At 39.2% G+C, this 17,224-nt stretch overlaps 1 protein-coding gene across 1 annotated transcript in view; it reads left to right on the top strand.

Annotated features, from left to right (window-relative positions):
* The window catches only part of fn1a (fibronectin 1a), an 83,641-nt gene extending 74,371 nt beyond the window's left edge, over nucleotides 1-9,270 (top strand). Inside the window, exons 45-49 of the mRNA XM_061926488.1 lie at nucleotides 65-232; nucleotides 2,095-2,220; nucleotides 2,506-2,612; nucleotides 2,897-3,016; nucleotides 8,314-9,270. Of these exons, the coding sequence (XP_061782472.1) occupies nucleotides 65-232; nucleotides 2,095-2,220; nucleotides 2,506-2,612; nucleotides 2,897-3,016; nucleotides 8,314-8,382 (590 nt within the window). The 3' untranslated portion in view covers nucleotides 8,383-9,270. The remainder of the gene's footprint in view (nucleotides 1-64; nucleotides 233-2,094; nucleotides 2,221-2,505; nucleotides 2,613-2,896; nucleotides 3,017-8,313) is intronic.
* Nucleotides 9,271-17,224: the final 7,954 nt, after the last annotated feature.

Here is a 17,224-nt window from a genome sequence, read left to right as displayed (position 1 = left end):
TGTATAAACACTATACATTGGTGAAATAATATTGCATATCACATCCCTTGTTTCTTTTTCTCAGTTCCAGGCGACATCCCCGTTTCAACCAACAGGGATGTGTGTTACGACACATTCACGCATTCGTACCATGAGGTGGGCTCAGAGTGGGAGCGCATGTCTGAGACAGGATTCAAGCTGTGGTGCCGCTGCCTGGGTCTAGGCAGTGGCCATTTTAGGTGTGATTCATCCAGTGAGTGGCTTATTAACCCCATCCCAGCATGCTTTGCTAACAGGCAACAGCACTCCATGGAATATAACAGTGCAAACAATTCTATGTGATTTAACCAAGAGGGGATTTATAAAGGAGAATTAACAAGGCCAGTGGTTCTCAACCACCTCAGAAAAAACATGGCTCTCCAAGTACCAGCATAATGACCAACATTAAAATACAGTAGCACAGTAGGCCTAAATATTTGATAAAAACAAGGTAGAAGTTTTATTTAATGAGTATAATTAATATTTATGGCCACTGTAACATAAACACTGTTTGAATAGTGATACTTTGTTTGAATATTTAATTGAGTGATTTCACTAGATGGAACTTGTACCACAGTTTGAGAATCACTGGAATAGAAAATATAATATTTTATGTGTTACATTCTGATGGTTTTGATGCAGCATTTTCAAGAATAATTTGTTCTTCACCCATATTATAAATTCCCAAAATGCTATGATGAAATAAAGCCATAAAATTGTACAATTTTATGTGAAGCTCTCGTGAGATCTCAGCATGGGCAGCATTGACAATGATTCCACGATAAGCCATACATTTTAATCCAATATAAACTTATTGGGCAGTAGGGCTGGGCGATATGGCCTTTTTTTAGTATGCGATATTTTAAGGCCATATCGCGATACACGATATATATCTTGATATTTTGCCTTAGCCTTGAATGAACACTTGATGCATATAATCACAGCAGTATGATGATTCTATGTGTCTACATTAAAACATTCTTCTTCATACTGCATTGATATATATGCTACTTTTAAACTTTCATGCAGAGAAGGAAATCACAACTAAAAAAATCACTATTTTTTTCATACGGTGTTGATCTGGAAATGTTTGCCTCGGCATTTTGATGTCGTGGGCGTGTGGCACCAAACGGAGATGTTGACATGCGGAGTAAGCACTCTTCATTCTCTAGCTAGTGTGTGTGTGACAATCATTGGTACTTTAACTTTAACAGGTGACTTTTCAAATGATGCTACATATTAGCAGTAATGCTACTTTTTATAGCAACGCTTTCGCCCCATACTTGACAAATTACGGTTGTCTGTTCGACATCTTCCCACTTAAAGCCAAACCACCGCCAGACGATGGACCCCCTGCTGTTTTTGGGGGAATTAATAATTCCTTCATATGTTACCAGATTCGCACCTTCTTTCGCTCGTATTACCGCGACCATCACAGCTAACGTTACCCATGCTGCTACCTCTCTGCTCAGCGAGGGCGTATACGTATGTGACGTATGACGTGACAGTATGTGACGTGTGTAAGAAGGTGCGCTTGCTGTCTGTGAGAAGGAGAGACAGAAAAGAGAGAGTAGAGCATGTAGTGTAATGCCAGCAGCTAAAAGCAACTGCGTGAGAACGTATACTCGTATCACGATATAGTCATTTTCTATATCGCACAGAGACAAAGCCGCGATATATCGCGCATATCGATATATCGCCCAGCCCTATTGGGCAGTACGCTGCTCATACAATTTCAAATATTTTCCACACAGTTTTCTCTGCCTGCCTATGTTGATGCATCTGCACGGTGTGTAAAACAATCCCATTTTAATGAAGAGAGCAGAAAGCAAAGCTAGGCTAACATGGCTACACTTCAGTGCTTTGTATTGTCCATGCAATATAAAAAAAACTGAAACTCATTCATTCATCTGCAAATTAGCCCAAACTAAAGAAACGTGTCTATATATTTCCCACCATGCAAGTTGACGTCTGTTTTTCCATCCGCTTACAAGGAGAATTGCTCTTGTTTTTAAATATTGAATACTTTAAATATTCCCCCCTGCCCCAATCTTTCCCACAACCTCTCTCCTTCAGAGTGGTGCCACGACAACGGTAACAACTACCGTATTGGCGAGAAGTGGGATCGCCACGCTGAGAACGGTCACATGATGAGCTGCACCTGCCTGGGCAATGGCAAAGGAGAATTTAAATGTGAACCCCGTGAGTAATGAGACAAGCACACATTTTGTATTGTGATCCAGGAAAAGACAATTCATACACATGCATTCATTTGGACTACTTTGTCAAATGTGTACATATTGTGCCCATCATTTTATAAAGATATAAATGTTCCTCCTTATTGTCACTAAAATCAATGCAGATATTATTGATATACCGTATAAAATGATCAAAATGTGACCTACTCCTAAAGGTTACTCATTAAGTGGCCAATTAAAACATGTTCAATCTGATTTTATGATCTTATCGTTCCCTTTACACAAACAGATGAGTCAACATGTTATGATGATGGGAAAATGTACCAAGTCGGAAACCAGTGGCAGAAAGAATACCTGGGAGCCATTTGCACTTGCACCTGCTATGGCGGACAACAAGTGGGTCTCTCTGTGCTTATAGCTGTTATGGTTATGGTTTAATTTATTTTGAGCATGTGAACAGATACAATGTGATGCTTGATACAATAATTACATATGTTAATTTCTCTTTACAACATGTTCGAAAAGGAGTAGGAAGAAGCAACGCTTATTTAATCCTACCCCTTTTCCAAGTCATAGCAATTACTAACATATTTGTTCATATTTGTTAAATGTGCATTTTAGAACTTGCGGTGAGAGCCGCGTTATTATTCAACTGTTAACATGAAACGTCTTCACCTCAGGGCTGGCGTTGCGAAAACTGCAGAAGACCAGGAGGGCCAAGTGATGTGGAAGTTGATCTGCTTCACCCCGTTCACTCTGATGTATTCGACCGCTACAGAGAAAATGCTCTACGCAAACTGGTCAGTGTTTTATTTATCATTCAACTTCAAGGTAATATTGACAGCATGGAACGCCATCAAATCTAAATGTAATTGTCAGTAAAATAATATTTCTAAATAAAACTAATGCTATTTAGTCATGTGCAGACCTTCGCCAAGGTGTTTTTTTCCCAATACCGCAAACCCCAAAAGCCCAGCCTGGGCGATAAATCGATTTTATCGATAAATTCTTGTTTCTTGTTGCAGACAATTTCAATTTAATTTAATTATTGTTTTTTTTCTACTGCTCCAGCATACTCCTTGCTCCCAGGAGCTTCCGTAGCTTCCGCCCTCCTCCTTAATTCCTTTGTGGAGATTCACACGCCAAGCAAAACATGGTTAATGCTAAGGCAAACGAGAATTAGACGTTTGTTCCAAAGAAAAGAAAAGTGCTGTCAGTGGTTTAGATTTGTGGCAACAGGCGTGGAACAAATGACTGCACGCTGCATAGTATGTTTAAAAAAGACAGGAGCACAACAAACTTATTCCAGCATCTGAAACCGAAGCATTCGGGGAGGGAAATGCAACTCTTTACTGGGCGAACATAACAAGCTAACAAACTCCCGCTAAAAAATAGCTTACTGTAGTGGAATAATTTACACAAGACACCATGTATGATGAAAAAAGAGCACAGTGGAAAACGATCACTAAAGCAGTCGCTCTGCACGTCACTAAAGATGTAGTGCCCATACAGTAGAAAAGCCTGTTTTTATCCACCCATTTTATCCAAGACAGAAGATTTAAGTTTGTACCTTATCGCTCACAAATATTGGAGTTTATTTATTTGCATGCAATGATATGCTACATTTTTGTTTACAGAAGTATTTTATTCAATGTAGAAGTGTTGCCTCTCATAGGAAGCTGAACTGTATATTAAATAACTTGATTTGATTTGGGCAATGCATATTGATCAACATATAAGCAGACGCATCACAGTAATACCAGAATTATCTACCATAACTACATTTTATCTGTTTTGTTTTTTAAAAGAAATTTCTACAAAGTCCAATTTATAGCTGTCTTAAAAAGAACCCACGTTTAAAAAATTATAATTTTGCTTAGAGTAAAATGCAGTGTATGCAGTGCCATTTGAAACTACCGTATTTTTCGGACTATAAATCGCAGTTTTTATCATAGTTTGGCCGGGCTCCAATGCGACTTATATATGTTTTTTTCCTTCTTTATTATGCATTTTCAGCAGGTGCGACTTATACTCCGAAAAATACGGTACTAGTTTTTAATAAAATAAAATAAAAACGTGTTTTGAATTATCTCTGTAATTTATATTCATTGGTTTCTTTAAAAAGTAGGGGGAAAAAATCGGAAATCGAATTTTGGGTGAAAAATATTTTATTTTCAGGCCATATTATATCAACCTACCAAAAGCTGACGTCATCAGTCGTTAACTGGTCATGGTCCCCAAGATATCCAGGGCCCTCGTTTCTAAAACTTTGCATAGAACTTAACTTAAAGGGGAACTACACTTTTTTTTAAATGTTGCCTATTGTTCACAATCATTATGAAAGACAAGAAGACAAAAGTTTTGTTTTTTTTGCATTCTAACATGTAAAAATCGGCTCGTTCTAGGTACCTAGCAACGCAGCTAATTGGAGCAATCAATTCTACCTCAAAATCCTCAAAAAATGTATTAAAAAACCATCAACAATACTTAATTTACGTTCCGTAACCTGTATGATTACCAAAATAAAGAGACATTGTTACTGTAAGAGCGAACACAGAGAAACTCTCTTTCTAGCATACACATCGGTGTGCTATGGTATTAGCCATAAAAAGCTAACTACGACAAGAGATAAGCTAGCTTCTACATCAGCACGAAACGCGTTGGAGTTTGTAATGCTCAACACTGCCATAAGACACCAATCTGAATCGACTGATAAACATGAACACTCATATCACAGTATCTATAAAGTATTAGCACTCTTTTCATGTTTTGTTTGTACACAGCTAGCCAGACAACGTATGTACTGTAGTTGTAATAACAAGCATGACGTGCTGCGTGTATTATGATCAGTATAAAGTGTGACTCACCCGATGGACAGTTGTCTCTTTGGTCCAGCTGGCCAGGGACGTTTTACCAGTTTATTTGGGTAGGCACGCCATTTATGTCGAAATAGCTTGTCTCCAAATTTCACATTTGAAGCTTCTAATCGCTTTCATCTCACTCTATCGGCTTCCGTCTGCTCCAAAGTTTCACCCTCTCCATCGTGCTCGCTTCTAGAAGCAGCAGTTCAACCTCCGTGAATTCCGATTAAAAAAGATAAAGTTGTGAATCCTAATTTGTCCAAAAATAGTTGTCTTCGTTGTTTGTTACCAAGTTAGAACACACACAAGCCTTTTTTATCCGAAAGTAAAAACACACTGGAAGTCGGACGGAACCGGAAATGATTAAAATGTTCAAAATACGGTAAATATTGAGCATATTACACGCAACATGTATGTGTAATAAAACTACATTATGATGTTTACATTTTCAAAATGTGCTTGGTCTATTTTTAAACAAAGAAAACAAATATGAAGTTGTCTTTATTTTTAAGTTATTATGTCATGATTTTACTAGTCCCGCCCACTTGAGAATAGATTTTTTTCTCCATTTAGGCCTTGAGCTAAAATAAGTTTGACAGTCCTGCTTTAGACAGACAGATTTTTGCATTTGCATTTTGGGGCAAAAAGGAAGTGACTCACACAGCAAAGAGAAAATAAACTCCCCTATCTGCATTTGTATGAATATTCAATAAGATATTTGTTGGCATATGTGTTCCAGAAAGGTATAATGAAAATCAGTTGAGTAGATTTTACATACCGGTACTCAAAATTAACAAATACATTTACCCTATTTTTCGGACCATGGAGCGGTAGACAGTATGAGCCGCATCCACTCAATTTTAGAAGAAAACAATGTTTTTCCATGTAACAGCTGCACCGGATTTAAAGCCGCAAATATACGTTGTGAAATTAGTTATTTATACAGAAAGATTTCGTAAATGTTAATCGTTTCCAAATGGTGCCTGTTACGCGGTAGTAAAACGGGTGATCAAACAAAACAGATCTCTAAGATTATGTTTACACTGCAGGCCAAATTGGCCCAAGTCTGACTTTTTCGAAATCGGATTTTCTCTAGCCGTCTGTTTACACTGCAGGTAAAATGTTATTTTCATCAGATTCCAGTGTAAACACGTATAGGCCCCAATGTGGCCCAAATGTGGCCTGGACGTCACTTGCATGCCCAGTTCGATAAAGTAAAAAAAAAAGGAAGTTGACCGGATTACGTAAATGAACAATGAAGTCGCTACTACTACTACAAAATAAAATAAAAGCCGCCACCCTGTAAACATTTTTATTTTTTTAGGTGAAAATAAATTAAAGTAATATAATGTATGAATGTTTATATTATACAGTGTAATATATTTTGGAGGGTTCTAATCTTATTATAGCTGTAAGTAGAGGCAACACGACTTGACAGACATCTACGCTAGCTTTATTTTTCAATTCACTTATGTAAACAACTTACACAATGTACGTAGCATGTAAGTAAATACGCCACAGCGTCAATTCCTGTCCTTCAATAATTGGTATTTCTTCTGAATCAAAATATAAATGTGTATATTACATATAGCCTATTATTTGCGTACTATTGAGAGGTGATGGCCTGAAAATTCTGCCGTCGAAAGAAGACTTTGCTCACCGAAACTGGATGTTGTGATGAAGTATCCACTTCTGCTGGTGGACTACGTATTTCCCCGCACACATGAATGACGTAGCTCGCCCAAAGCTCACACGGGTCGCATTCAGGGCGCATTGCCGTTTAGCATGAAGTCGCAAATGATCAGATTCTAATCGGAGTTAGGCTTCATGAATCTGATGCAAAAAGTTTGGACTTTTGGAGCGCTTAGACTGGCAAAAAAAATCAGATCTGTGTCACGTGAGGGCAAAAAAAAATCAGATTTGGTGTGCAGTGTAAACAGGGCCATAGTCATGGACCCTCTAGCTGTGGAGGCGAGGTCTCCTATCAGCTAAACAGACTCAATAACTCCACGGTGACGTTTTGGTGAATTTACTGAGGAGTTTGTGAAACAATACAAAATAGAATGCCATTGTAAGTTCATAATACTGTCATGATCTGTGGTTTGGATCATGTTTTATGTTATTTTCTGTTTAAAGACTCCATAGTTCCTGGTCGCACTCCCTTGTTTGTTTGTTACCTTGACAACCATTAGTGTCACCTGTTTCACGTCTTGGACTCACGCACCTGTTGCTAATTATGTTCACCTGTCTCTGATTAGTGTTCGGCCGCTCACCTGCTACCCGAGCACTAATCAGAGGCATTATTTAAGTTTGCCTTTGACAGTCAGTCGGCCTGGCGTCATTATTTGCTTCATGCAACCTGTTACGGAAGTTTTGTTTCATGCCAAAGTTTTGTGAGTATTACTTGTCTCAAGTCCATGCTAAGTGTTAGCTTCTTTGTTTCCTGCGCTAAGTTTTGTGCTTTAGCTCCAAGTGCGATCAGCGCGTTGTGCCTTCACTTTGTGTTCCTTTTTTGTTTGTACCTCTTTGAGTTTTGGGTAATTAAATCATGTTTTTACCTGCGCTCCAGGTGCGATCAGAGCGTTGTGCCTTCGCTTTGTGTTCCTTTTTTGTTTGTACCTCTTTGAGTTTTGGGTAATTAAATCATGTTTTTACCTGCACGCCTTGTCCGGAGTAGTCCATTCTGCATCCCGGGAGAACAACCCGTAGTGAGCTGCGACCCCCCCCCTTGACAAATACTAACACAGATACTTGCATATTACCTAACGCTAACAACGCTGGCTTAATTACATTACAATAGCACGCACAAATATACATGAAAACATTACTATCAAACGTGACAGTTTAGTATGTTTGAATTGTTTTAGTTATATTGTAAAACTTATAAATGTTGCTTGGAGCGATGAATGAAGAAACCATTCGAGTAGAAATGCTATGGACAACTAGTAGACGAAACGGCACTTATAGACTGTAGACTTTCAACCTGCAGCACCTGCAGTAAGCAAACTTGACGCCATAGAACAAACAATAACACACCTTTTCAGTGTCTCGATCGGTGTTTTATGAAAACTATTTGTTGAATACAAAACACAAGACAAATCAATAAATTAGCCACAACGTTTTATAAGACGCAGGATTTAAACAGTAGGAAAAAAGTAGCAGTACACAATGTGTTTTAGGTTCAAATACAAATAAAAATGTTTCCCTCTTCTTTTTTGTCCATCCCTGTGCTGCAGAACATCCAGTGTCCAATTGAATGTTTGAGACCAGATTTGCTTGCCGATGCTCAAAGCCCCTCAAAGTAACAACAAAGGGAGGATGAAGAGGTGAGACGCCTTACAGCATTGCTACCACTTCAAGAAGGAAGCCTCCCCTTGCAGTCATTAAAAGAACACATTTCTATCACATCCGTGCCTTAAAGGTGTACCCCTTACTACATTAGTGCTCTGTACACGCCAAACTCCTGTGCCCTTTCATAGATCCAGACAAGACCTACTTTCCTTTTTTATTACAAAGCTGCCTGCGCACAGCTGGTGTTTTAATGCATCCAAAGATAACATACATAGACACACACACACGCCCGATGCAGTCCTGTTGCACCAAGTATTTTATACACATATCAGTATATATTAACATCTTAAACTCACAAAAAGCTCCATGACAGGTATATCCCTCAGGGTAATGATAATGAAGCACAATTTCCATTGCATTTAGTTTGTATATTCAAAGGCATTATAATATAATACGTAAATGCATTCATTATTTCTGCAATGAAAGGAACAGGAACCCTAAACGATGGTGTCTTCCTGCAATGAATGTTCAAGCACAACATTTCTAAAAATATTCTTTAAAAGATAAGCTCTGCTTATTTTGAGATGCAATGAAAACCCACTGCCATGCTGCATTGAGACACCACAGTCTCCCCTCCCCATGTAAAATGTATTCTTTTAGCTGTGTGAAAAAAAGCCAAAGTTGACTGACCAAAAGGTAAATGTTCCCCTGTTGTCTGAAAATGTTTCTGAGAGTCACCTTCATTTTGAGGTGAGATGTATTTTAATTACTGAAATGTTGCCGTTTTTTTGTTTTATTTATCCCATTTTGTTCAATGCTATTTCAGGGTTGTACACTTTTTTTTTAATGGTTGGTGCCAAACTGAACTACTGTGGATCTTTTTAATAAACAGATAAATCCAAGTCTCCCCTATCTCATCTTATTATTATAATAAAATATATTTAAAAATGCAACATTTTTCATGAGCTGAAATCATATATCCAAAGCTACGTTCACACTGTCCAATTCAAATAAGATCTTTCCATGTTGTCATTCACAATACAAAAATAATCAGATGTCTAAGGTGAATGCAATCTGACCCGCATGCAGACATGATGTCACACATACTGCAGTGTTTACAGAAGTAATATATATATATGTAGTATTAGGTCTCAGTCCTGTGGCAATTTAAATTGTTCTATTAAATCTTTGTGCAAAAAAAGTCAACTTTTCCAGAACCGATTTATTGCGCGTAGAAGATAAAGAAGGAAGAGGTCAAGCATTTTGGCTCTCACATTTTGTGGGACATGGGCTTCGACGTCTGCTCCAAAGACCGTGTGGGCGACTAGTTGGAGACAGCAGTGGTGGAAAATGTACGTGAGTTCCTAAAAATATAATTTTTGCCTATTTTCCACTCATTCGTCAACTATTTATTTTGTAGCCGTTTACTTTGGCAAAGATTTATGACGCTTATCGCTTTTGGATGACGTTCTGGTCGGATGAATGCAACCCGATAGTTCTGTATGCAGTCACATGGGCTACATATCCGATTCATATCCACATGCAGAAGAGTCCTGGGTCGGGTTTGAAAAATTAGAAATATAACTGTTCACATTAACATGACAAATCTGATACAGGGTACATATGGTCAAAGAAATCGGAATTCACCAGTGCAGTGTGAACAATTCCGATTTTTTTCACATCCGACCCAGGCCTCTTTTGCATGTGGATGTACAGTAAATTGGATATATATGCGATACAGACACGCTCTTCAAGCAGCCATCAAAGCAAATATCCCGTAAAACTGCCAAAGCCAAAATACTTGTCCTCTTCCTCTTTATTTTGCTACACGCAATAATTGGGTTCAGAAAATGTTGAGTTTGATTGCACAAAATCCTTGAAATTGCCACAAATACACCAGGAGGGAGACCGACAAGAGTGCGTATGACGACATGTCTCTAGACAAAGACTTAAAGGGGAACATTATCACAATTTCAGAATTGTTAAAACCATTAAAAATCAGTTCCCAGTGGCTTATTATATTTTTCGAAGTTTTTTTCAAAATTTTACCCATCACGCAATATCCCTAAAAAAAAGCTTCAAAGTGCCTGCTTTTAACCACCCGTCCATTTTCCTGTGACGTCACATAGTGAAGCCAACACAAACAAACATGGCGGAAAGAACAGCAAGCTATAGCAACATTAGCTCGGATTCAGACTCGGATTTCAGCGGCTTAAGCGATTCAACAGATTACGAATGTATTGAAACGGATGGTTGTAGTGTGGAGGCAGGTAGCGAAAACGAAATTGAAGAAGAAACTGAAGCTATTGAGCCATATCGGTTTGAACCGTATGCAAGCGAAACCGACGAAAACGACACGACAGCCAGCGACATGGGAGAAAGCGAGGACGAATTTAGCGATTGCCTTCTAACCAACGATTGGTATGTGTTTGTTTGGCATTAAAGGAAACTAACAACTATGAACTAGGTTTACAGCATATGAAATACATTTGGCAACAACATGCACTTTGAGAGTGCAGACAGCCCAATTTTCATCAATTAATATATTCTGTAGACATACCCTCATCCGCGCTCTTTTCCTGAAAGCTGATCTGTCCAGTTTTGGAGTTGATGTCAGCAGGCCAGGGAAGCTAGGGTCGATAGGGGGCTTAGCTTGCTCGTCTGCGGGAACAAACTGCCGCCATTGTTTGCCGTGCTACCGAGGTCCTTTGTCCCTGAATTGCTCACACACTCCGGCCGGTTTAATGGGGTCTGGCGGCAGATTTCTTTGACTTTATCGTTGGAAATGCATCTGCTTTGAGTGTCGCAGGATATCCACACATTCTTGCCATCTCTGTCGTAGCATAGCTTTCGTCGGTAAAGTGTGCGGAACAAACGTCCAATTTCTTGCCACTTTCGCATCTTTGGGCCACTGGTGCAACTTGAATCTGTCCCTGTTCGTGTTGTTACACCCTCCGACAACACACCGACGAGGCATGATGTTTCCAAGGTATGGAAAACAGTCGAAAAAACGGAAAATAACAGAGCTGATTTGACTCTGTGTTTGAGAAAATGGCAGATTGCTTCCCGATGTGACGCCACGTTGTGACGTCATCGCTCCGAGAGCGAATATTAGAAAGGCGTTTAATTCGCCAAAATTCACCCATTTAGAGTTCGGAAATCGGTTAAAAAAAATATATGGTCTTTTTTTCTGCAACATCAAGGTATATATTGACGCTTACATAGGTCTGGTGATAATGTTCCCCTTTAGAAAGTTGCAAGAATATCTTTGAATTTAAAAGGAGTTACAAAAAGAGACAACTGGAATTATATCAAACTGATTTTTGATTTTGATTGGAACTTCCAAAGACATGCACCTGGGGATAGGTTGATTGGCAACACTAAATTGGCCCTAGTGTGTGAATGTGAGTGTGAATGTTGTCTGTCTATCTGTGTTGGCCCTGTGATGAGGTGGCGACTTGTCCAGGGTGTACCCCGCCTTCCGCCCGATTGTAGCTGAGATAGGCTCCAGCGCCCCCCGCGAGCCCAAAAGGGAATAAGCGGTAGAAAATGGATGGATGGATGGATTGGAACGTGTCATTTTGAAAATGCTTAAACGAAAATTAAAAGTATGTTGGAGTTCAGGTGTTGGTGGAGGGAACAGTGATAAAGTCATCTAAATAATTTGTGTTAAAAAGGGGGCAGATAAATATAAGAATAGTATTCTTCCATCTGCTCCTTTCTGATCATGGAAATGTATAAGAAACAAAAAACAATGAAAGTGACAACTGTATATGGCTTGTATATACATTTTCATGAAAGGAATAAAAAGAAGATGATGATGATGATGTCCGCATGTGGGTCGGATTGCATTCACATTAGAAATCACTTTTTTTTTGGTAATGTGAAGATTGGATTTGACAAAAAAAATCTAAATTGGACATCCGACTGCAGTGTGAAGGTAGCCTAAGTACACAGAATGAGTATGTCTTTTGAATATTTTTCCCAAATATGTGTCAGTGAGAAGTTCTTCTTTGCCATAACCCATCCATATCTGAGGTGTGGCATATTAAGATGCCAATAAGACAGCATGATTATCACACAGGTGTGCCTAAAAGGCCAATCCACCATGTGCAGTTTTATCAGACGGCGCAATGTCATAAATGTTGCAAGTTAAAGTACCAATGATTGTCACACACACACTAGGTGTGGCACAATGATTCTCTGCATTTGACCCATCACCCTTGATCACCCCCTGGGAGGTGAGGTGAGCAGTGAGCAGCAGCGGTGGCTATGCTCGTGAATCATTTTTGGTGATTTAACCTCCAATTCCAACCCTTGATGCTGAGTGGCTTAGCGCAAACAAGACAGCCAAACTGAGTGTGGTGAAAAGCAGGAATAAATAGCTCTCTGATTAGTGCCTGGCAGTAGGTGAGCATCCCGAACACTAATCAGAGGCAGGTGAAAATAATCAGCACCCATGGCAACTAAGAAACACAAACCCAGGGGTGCTGAAAACAGAACTAAGGGAGTCAAACTCTGCGATGAGGTGGCAACTTGTCCAGGGTGTACACCGCCTTCCGCCCGAATGCAGCTGAGATACACTCCAGTGACCCCGAAAGGGATAAGCGGTAGAAAATCTATGGATGGATGGGAGTCAAACTAAAATAAAACATGATCCGGGCAACGGATCATGACAACTGTGAATTTAATGTTTATTTCTTTACCATGCGCCTTCTCAAAATACGTTTCACAGAGTTTGAAACTACACCCAACTGGCCTAACAACCACAGACCGTGTGTAACCAAACCAACCCAAGACAGGTACATATATCATCTTCACCTCCGGGGTGGTCTGAGACCAGCCACCCAGACAGCTGCTGAAACAATCGGTTTGCATAACCAAATGTATTTCTGCACACAATGTCAGAAACCGTCTTGACATGGCTGCAGTTTGTCGTTTTAATCGACTGAAGTGGGCAAATGCTCACATTCGATGGCGTCCGTCCGCTTTGGAGAGGTGTTCTCCAGAGGTGTGGACTCGAGTCACATGACTTGGACTCGAGTCAGACTCGAGTCATGAATTTGATGACTTTAGACTCGACTTGACAAAATGTAAAGAGACTTGCAACTCGACTTAGACTTTAACATCAATGACTTGTGACTTCACTTGGACTTGAGCCTTTTGACTTGACATGACTTGACATGACTTGCCACTTTCCCCAAAATCCAAAGCTTAAAAAGTTATTTGGGAGCGCTCCGTATTTTTCATTTTCTTCGTCTGTCTATCAGCGTGTTGATCCTGCCAGATGGTGTGCTGTCAGTACAACAGCCAATCAAATTAGATATACGTTGTTTTCATCACACAGCATTCATCCAATCAAATTGCAGGACAACCAATGACCAAGAGTTGTCCAACAACGTGCCAGTGATAAACAATTATGTTAAAGTTGGTTTCGTTCGGGTATAAAAACTACGACTTGGACAACTAAAAACGAATTGCCGTATGCAAATCACGCAGTTCGAATATTACAGACGGAGACGCAACAACTTCCAACTTCGTTCGACATTTGAAGTTGCACAAAGAAGGGTAAGTTTTGAATGTAAGATAACGTTTATTGGCTAAGTAACGTGACTTTTATTTGCTGTGTAGTTAAATCAGTGAGGCTGCAAACTCACTGCTAACGTTATAACCATAGACATCTTATAAGTAGACGCAGCATAGAGCGCTACTGCCTACTGGCGCAGACGAGGCGCGGGGCCGCCATCTTGGAGTGGTGATCCGCTCCACTCAGTGCAATTCATTTGGCAGGAGCAATGAACTGTCAGCGCATTTAATTCATTTTACCTCACTGAATACCACTGATTTTCACGCGCTTTTTTGTCATACGTGTGTAACAGACACATATTTTGGCGTGTTTTATTATTCATAGTTTGCTTAACAGTAATATAATATTCTTATACGCTATAAGTGACCAGACGTCCGAGATCAAAACTGGGAATATAATCCCAGAGAAGGGGAAAAAAAACGGTAAACTATTTTTAAGTTGAAGAAACAATATGATTAGGTTATATATACATATGCGTGTATCCTACATAAACAATGTATGAATACATTAGATATCTATATATTTTAGGGACCTATAGACTGTATCTCTGTTGCTTCAGCAGCAGAGAGTTTATTATGTCTTGACACTTTGTATTGATATTTTCTATTACATTCTTCCCTTAAATGATAATGTTTGCAGTGATTGTTTTATATGTATTATTTTATGTAAGTCGCTTTGGATAAAAGCGTCTGCCAAATACTTAAACATATATAAACACCTGAAAGTCTTCATATCAGCTAAAACCACCAATCTGTTTCACTGGATTCAGAATAAAACCAAATTCTGTTTAACCCAACAATGTTAGTATTTGAATATTGTTACTTGAAGACTGATTCCTGGTTACAATTATACTGTTAAGAAAGTATTGTCTTATACTTTGCCTAAAATGAGAATGCATCATAATCAGTAGTGGCTGGTGAATTTTGTTTTAGGTGGGGCTGAAAGTTTGTAAACCAAACCCCTGTAGGGGCGTCATCCTCCCCCAGAAGATTTCTTTGTGATTTTCACATACAAATATTGAAGATCTTTGATCCTTCTCAACTCTGTGGTAATATTATTTTCATAAAATACAACCAATAGTACGTTAATGTTAAATCTTACTTGTGAAAAGTAATCCCCCGATTCCTATTTTCAACAGTCTGCTCATTTGAGCAGGAAAACGCTGAACACCATCTTTGTTTTCTACCTTTCAACTGTCAGTTTAGGCTGCTCGCCGGCTCCTCATCAGCACTTCAAGATGGCGGGCAAATTGCTCACGTCACAGCAACCAATGCTGCGTCTACTTATAAGATGTCTATGGTTATAACGTAATTGCAAACACGGCAATCTGTTGCGTCCACTGCAGTTTGCTACCTTATTCATACTTTTTGTCAAGTGATTTTTTTTAAGCAGGGTTTCATGAGGTACCTATACATAACGTTACGTTAGTCAATGTATCACACACAGTAACGTAACGTTAGTCAATGTATCACACACAGTAACGTAACGTTAGTCAATGTATCACACACAGTAACATTACGTTAGTCAATGTATCACACACAGTAACATTACGTTAGTCAATGTATCACACACAGTAACGTAACGTTAGACGGCAGTCAGCAGCACCGCGTATTTTAGCCACCTACAAAAAGACAAACATAGTCAAATAAAGGTCAGTTAAAATGTATACTATATTAAGAATATGTGTACATATTGCATAGGGTCCTGACATCTAAAAAGTACAACTCTGTTCATTGTTATGTTCATATATTTGTTATGTTTTTCATGTGTACGCACACATAAACACACATACAGTATGAGATGAGATAAGGTAAGAACAGGATAGAAACTGCTGTGGAACTAGTTACAATGCAATATGCCATTGAAATACAATGTTAACACTTTTGTGCAAATAAGTACAGTTGCACTTGTTTTTTTCAAATGTGTTTATTCTGTAAAGGAATGAGTTACATGTTTAAAATGACTGGTTAATAGTGCTATTTTGAAGTGCAATGTCAGCACTATCTTTTTCCCTGCAATTTCAAATGCACTTGTTTTAATAAATAAATACAGTGTTTTAAAAGCATACACAATCTGTGTAAATATATTAGTCTGTGGTTAAATGACTTGAAAGGACTTGAAACTCAAACTGCAGGACTTGGGACTTGACTTGACACTTTCCAGTCTTGACTTTGGACTTGACTCGGACTTGCCCTGTCTTGACTCGGGGCTTGACTCGAGACTTGAGGGTAAAGACTTGAGACTTACTTGTGACTTGCAAAGCAATGACTTGGTCCCACCTCTGGTGTTCTCTCCGTTCACTTAGATCAGTGGTCCCCAACCACCGGTACCGGTCTGTGGATCGATTGGTACCGGGCTGCACAAGAAAAAAAATAAAATAACAATAACTTTTTTTTTTAATTAAATCAACATAAAAAACACAAGATACACTTACAATTAGTGCACCAACCCAAAAAACCTCCTTCCCCTCATTCACACTCATTCGCACAAAAAGGTTGTTTCTTTCTGTTATTAATATTTCTGGTTCCTACATTATATATCAATATAGATCAATACAGTCTGTAGGGATACAGTCCATAAGCACACACGATTGTATTTTTTATTACAAAAAAAAAATATGTGGGACAAATTTTCAAGCGTTGACTGGTCCGCAGTTACAAAAAGGTTGGGGACCACTGACTTAGATGACTGTTTGACATCATGTGGGTGAGTGGTTTGCTGGTGTCAACGTTGTGGACGGAGTGATTCATGGTGGCGGTGGGGTTATGATATGGGCAGTTAATGTTATGGATAAGGACACGGGTGCATTTTTTGATGGAATTCTGGATGCACAGAGATACCGTGACGAGGTCCTGAGGCCCATTGCTGTGCCTTTCACCCACAACAATCTGCTCATTTTGCCGCATGATAACGTATGGCCCCATGTTACAAGAACCTGTGCACAACTCCCGGAAGCTAAAAACATCGTAGTTATTGCATAGCCAGCATGCTCACCGGACGTGAAGCATGTTTGTGATGCTCTGGATGAGGCTAATGGTGGTCACACAAGATACTGATTGTCTTTCTGACCCTTTTTTTTTGCATACCTTTCAATTTGTGACCAGAACCCTGCCTTGAAAGTCCCTGCTGTGATGAGAACAAGTTGAAATGTTGAGACTGCAATACAAATCTGACATACAGGTTGTTGTTTTTGTTGATATAAGCTTGATTTTAGCCAGTGTATCCTTTAATTTTAGTATGCAGGCCCTTGGTAGAACGTTTGACTCGTG

Source organism: Nerophis lumbriciformis, linkage group LG31, assembly GCF_033978685.3.
Source record: "Nerophis lumbriciformis linkage group LG31, RoL_Nlum_v2.1, whole genome shotgun sequence".
In the NCBI taxonomy this organism is placed as follows: Eukaryota; Metazoa; Chordata; class Actinopteri; order Syngnathiformes; family Syngnathidae; genus Nerophis; species Nerophis lumbriciformis.
This window is presented reverse-complemented; position numbering and strand designations above follow the sequence as displayed.